This window comes from Branchiostoma belcheri, unplaced genomic scaffold, assembly GCF_001625305.1.
Source record: "Branchiostoma belcheri isolate BF01 breed outbred unplaced genomic scaffold, Haploidv18h27 scaffold34, whole genome shotgun sequence".
In the NCBI taxonomy this organism is placed as follows: Eukaryota; Metazoa; Chordata; class Leptocardii; order Amphioxiformes; family Branchiostomatidae; genus Branchiostoma; species Branchiostoma belcheri.
This window is the reverse complement of record NW_017803954.1, coordinates 1,649,078-1,651,504: the sequence shown is the minus strand read 5'-3', so window position 1 is coordinate 1,651,504 and position 2,427 is coordinate 1,649,078. Positions and strand designations below refer to the sequence as shown.

General features: G+C 41.5%; 1 protein-coding gene across 1 annotated transcript in view; it reads right to left on the bottom strand.

The window, feature by feature from the left end:
• LOC109475426 (mucin-5AC-like) overlaps window positions 1–2,427 on the bottom strand; it is a 53,593-nt gene that overhangs the window by 23,034 nt on the left and 28,132 nt on the right. The window contains 4 exon segments of the mRNA XM_019776029.1: window positions 746–1,002; window positions 1,314–1,504; window positions 1,776–1,914; window positions 2,256–2,382. Of these exon segments, the coding sequence (XP_019631588.1) occupies window positions 746–1,002; window positions 1,314–1,504; window positions 1,776–1,914; window positions 2,256–2,382 (714 nt within the window).

Below are 2,427 nucleotides of genomic sequence, written 5' to 3'. Positions count from 1 at the left end.
CAAACATGATGATACTGATAGCTGATGTATGAATTAACCTACATTTGCATTTTTTTCTACATTGACTCCTTCTTTGAAAAATAAAGATTTTTCTGCCAGAAGAACATAATCCAGACTTAATATCTAATAAAGTATGTTCTACACAGTACCTTGTAGTGGCAGGGGCGGAAGGTGTCAGACAGGATGATGTTACAATGTCGATGTGCCCAGGCTTGGCGGTGTGGGTGCAGAGCACAGTAGTCAGCTAGCGGTGCCTCAACATCAGGACAGGACGTGGGGACAACACAACAGATAACAGATTCATAGATCCCATACAAATATACATTCCTAGCCTCTTACTTTACATTGTCAAGCAAATTGTCCTTCATACACACTTAAGACACATGCAGCATGTCGACTATGTACAATATTCTATTTTTGGCTGGCTCAGAAATTCACATTCAAGTACATTTAAGGTTAGAATGAACAGTAACTGTTGTTTACTTATGTTTGAATTTTATCCAGCTACACAAGGCTCATTGTTACATGTCACTCCTAGTTCAGTTAACATTACAGACTAACTGTCTGACCCGGGATCATTCCTGGAAAGACGTCACCACGTACTGACACCTCATTGCCATGAAGCAAAAAGTTTGTACAACCCCAACCCAATTGTGCTGATTAACAAATATTTAAGTATTGAGCACCAGAGTCTGATATGTACCTTTGCGTACAGTACCTTGTTGTCATTCTGAGTCTTGGAGACTACATGAATGGAGATCAGTACTTACACTGGAAGCCTTCCAGCTGTTGGCAAAGTCCTGGACTGTGGTGGCCCTGTCCAGCTCGGGCGTGTTGAAGTCATTGATTTGGTTTCCATCAAAGTTTCCACACATGCCACACAAGCGGCCTCGGTGGTTGGGCCACGCCTTGATGTACAGACGCGTGGCATTGTCCCAGTACAGGTCAATACCATTCTCCACCTTAACAATGGTGAAGAATCCACTTCTGTAGATGTTGAACCTAGGGGAAAACACTTTACATTGAAGCAGAGCAGTATCAACAGTAACACAGATTTCCAAGTTGTTTTTAGGAACAATTCTGTCGTAGGATAATTGATTAACTGACTTATGATAACTTTTACAGAGAGATTTCTTTCGTGTAGAAAGTTAAGAGCTTAGAACTTAGATAAATTAATGCTAGTTTTGGTTAGTTGGTAGGATCACTAAAAGTTGTCATTTAAATACAATCTAGAGTGCAATTTACTGTAAGGCCTACTGTGGCCAATTTTCTCCACAAGGCCTACTGTCAGGTGCGTACAATGAATGACATACTTGTAGGAAGTGTAGGCAACCTCCGATCCCGGGATGGGTCCAACGTGGACGTCCTTGCCGTGCTCCAGTTGGATCTGTAACTGCTGGAGGGTCACGGTAACCTTACGGGCACACACGTTACCCGACAGTCCGTTACAGGCCGTCTTCTCTGCGTGGATACGGAAACTTCCAGTCTGGTTGTAGCAATAATCCTGGGGAAAAGTGATATAAAAATTTCAGCCACAGTAGATAAGATTTTCCAGCAAAGGCTGCCACAATGCACCAAATGGAAAATACAGCTGCCATCAGCAAGGAAAGAGTTAGAGGGAATTGTCGAAAGGTCCAAGAGCGATTACATCAAGGACATCAATAACAGATGTTTTAAGTAGTATTGTGAATGTTTAAATTAAAGTCATACCTAAAATCTTCTAAATTAACATTCTTTTTATCGACTAGAGATAATATAAAACTCTGAATAATTACCTGGGCAATGATATACTTGCAGGTTCCTTCAAACTGGTAGCTGTTACCATCAAAGGTGGTGTAGTGGGAGTTCCCAAACATGCTACACTGAGCTGCACAGTCTTTGGTGGTGCAGGACCAGACACCTTGTCTGCATGTACTGTTACAAGGTACCAAAGTAGGGGAACTGTTATAAACTATACTGAAACGTGTTTCATGAAGATAAAAAATTCGAGAAATTAGGGCTGCAGGTCAGGGAAAGAATTTTAAGATGACAAGGCTACAAAGATTTAGGAATGACAGCATGCATAGATATGGGAAATAAAGTTAATGCACTGTGAAAACTGTTGAATAATATGTTTTTGTTACATAATATAATTATTTTGAGCAAAAATGAGACTAAGAGAAAGGAAATTCATAGAGAAGAGATGTAACTTGGCATGCACTGCTAGAATTTATTTGATTATATTTGATTTGAACACTGCTGGATTCAGTGCCTACCAGGAGTTGCAGTCCACACTGATGGTCTGGCCTGGCTCATGCATCTGCCCATTGTGCTCACAGCGACAGTTCTCTGGCAACACACACTCATCCCCATCCCGAACCAGCCCGTGGGGACACTGGCACCCTGGTAAGGGTGCAGAGAAGGTCAAAATTTAACTTTCAAGGACAG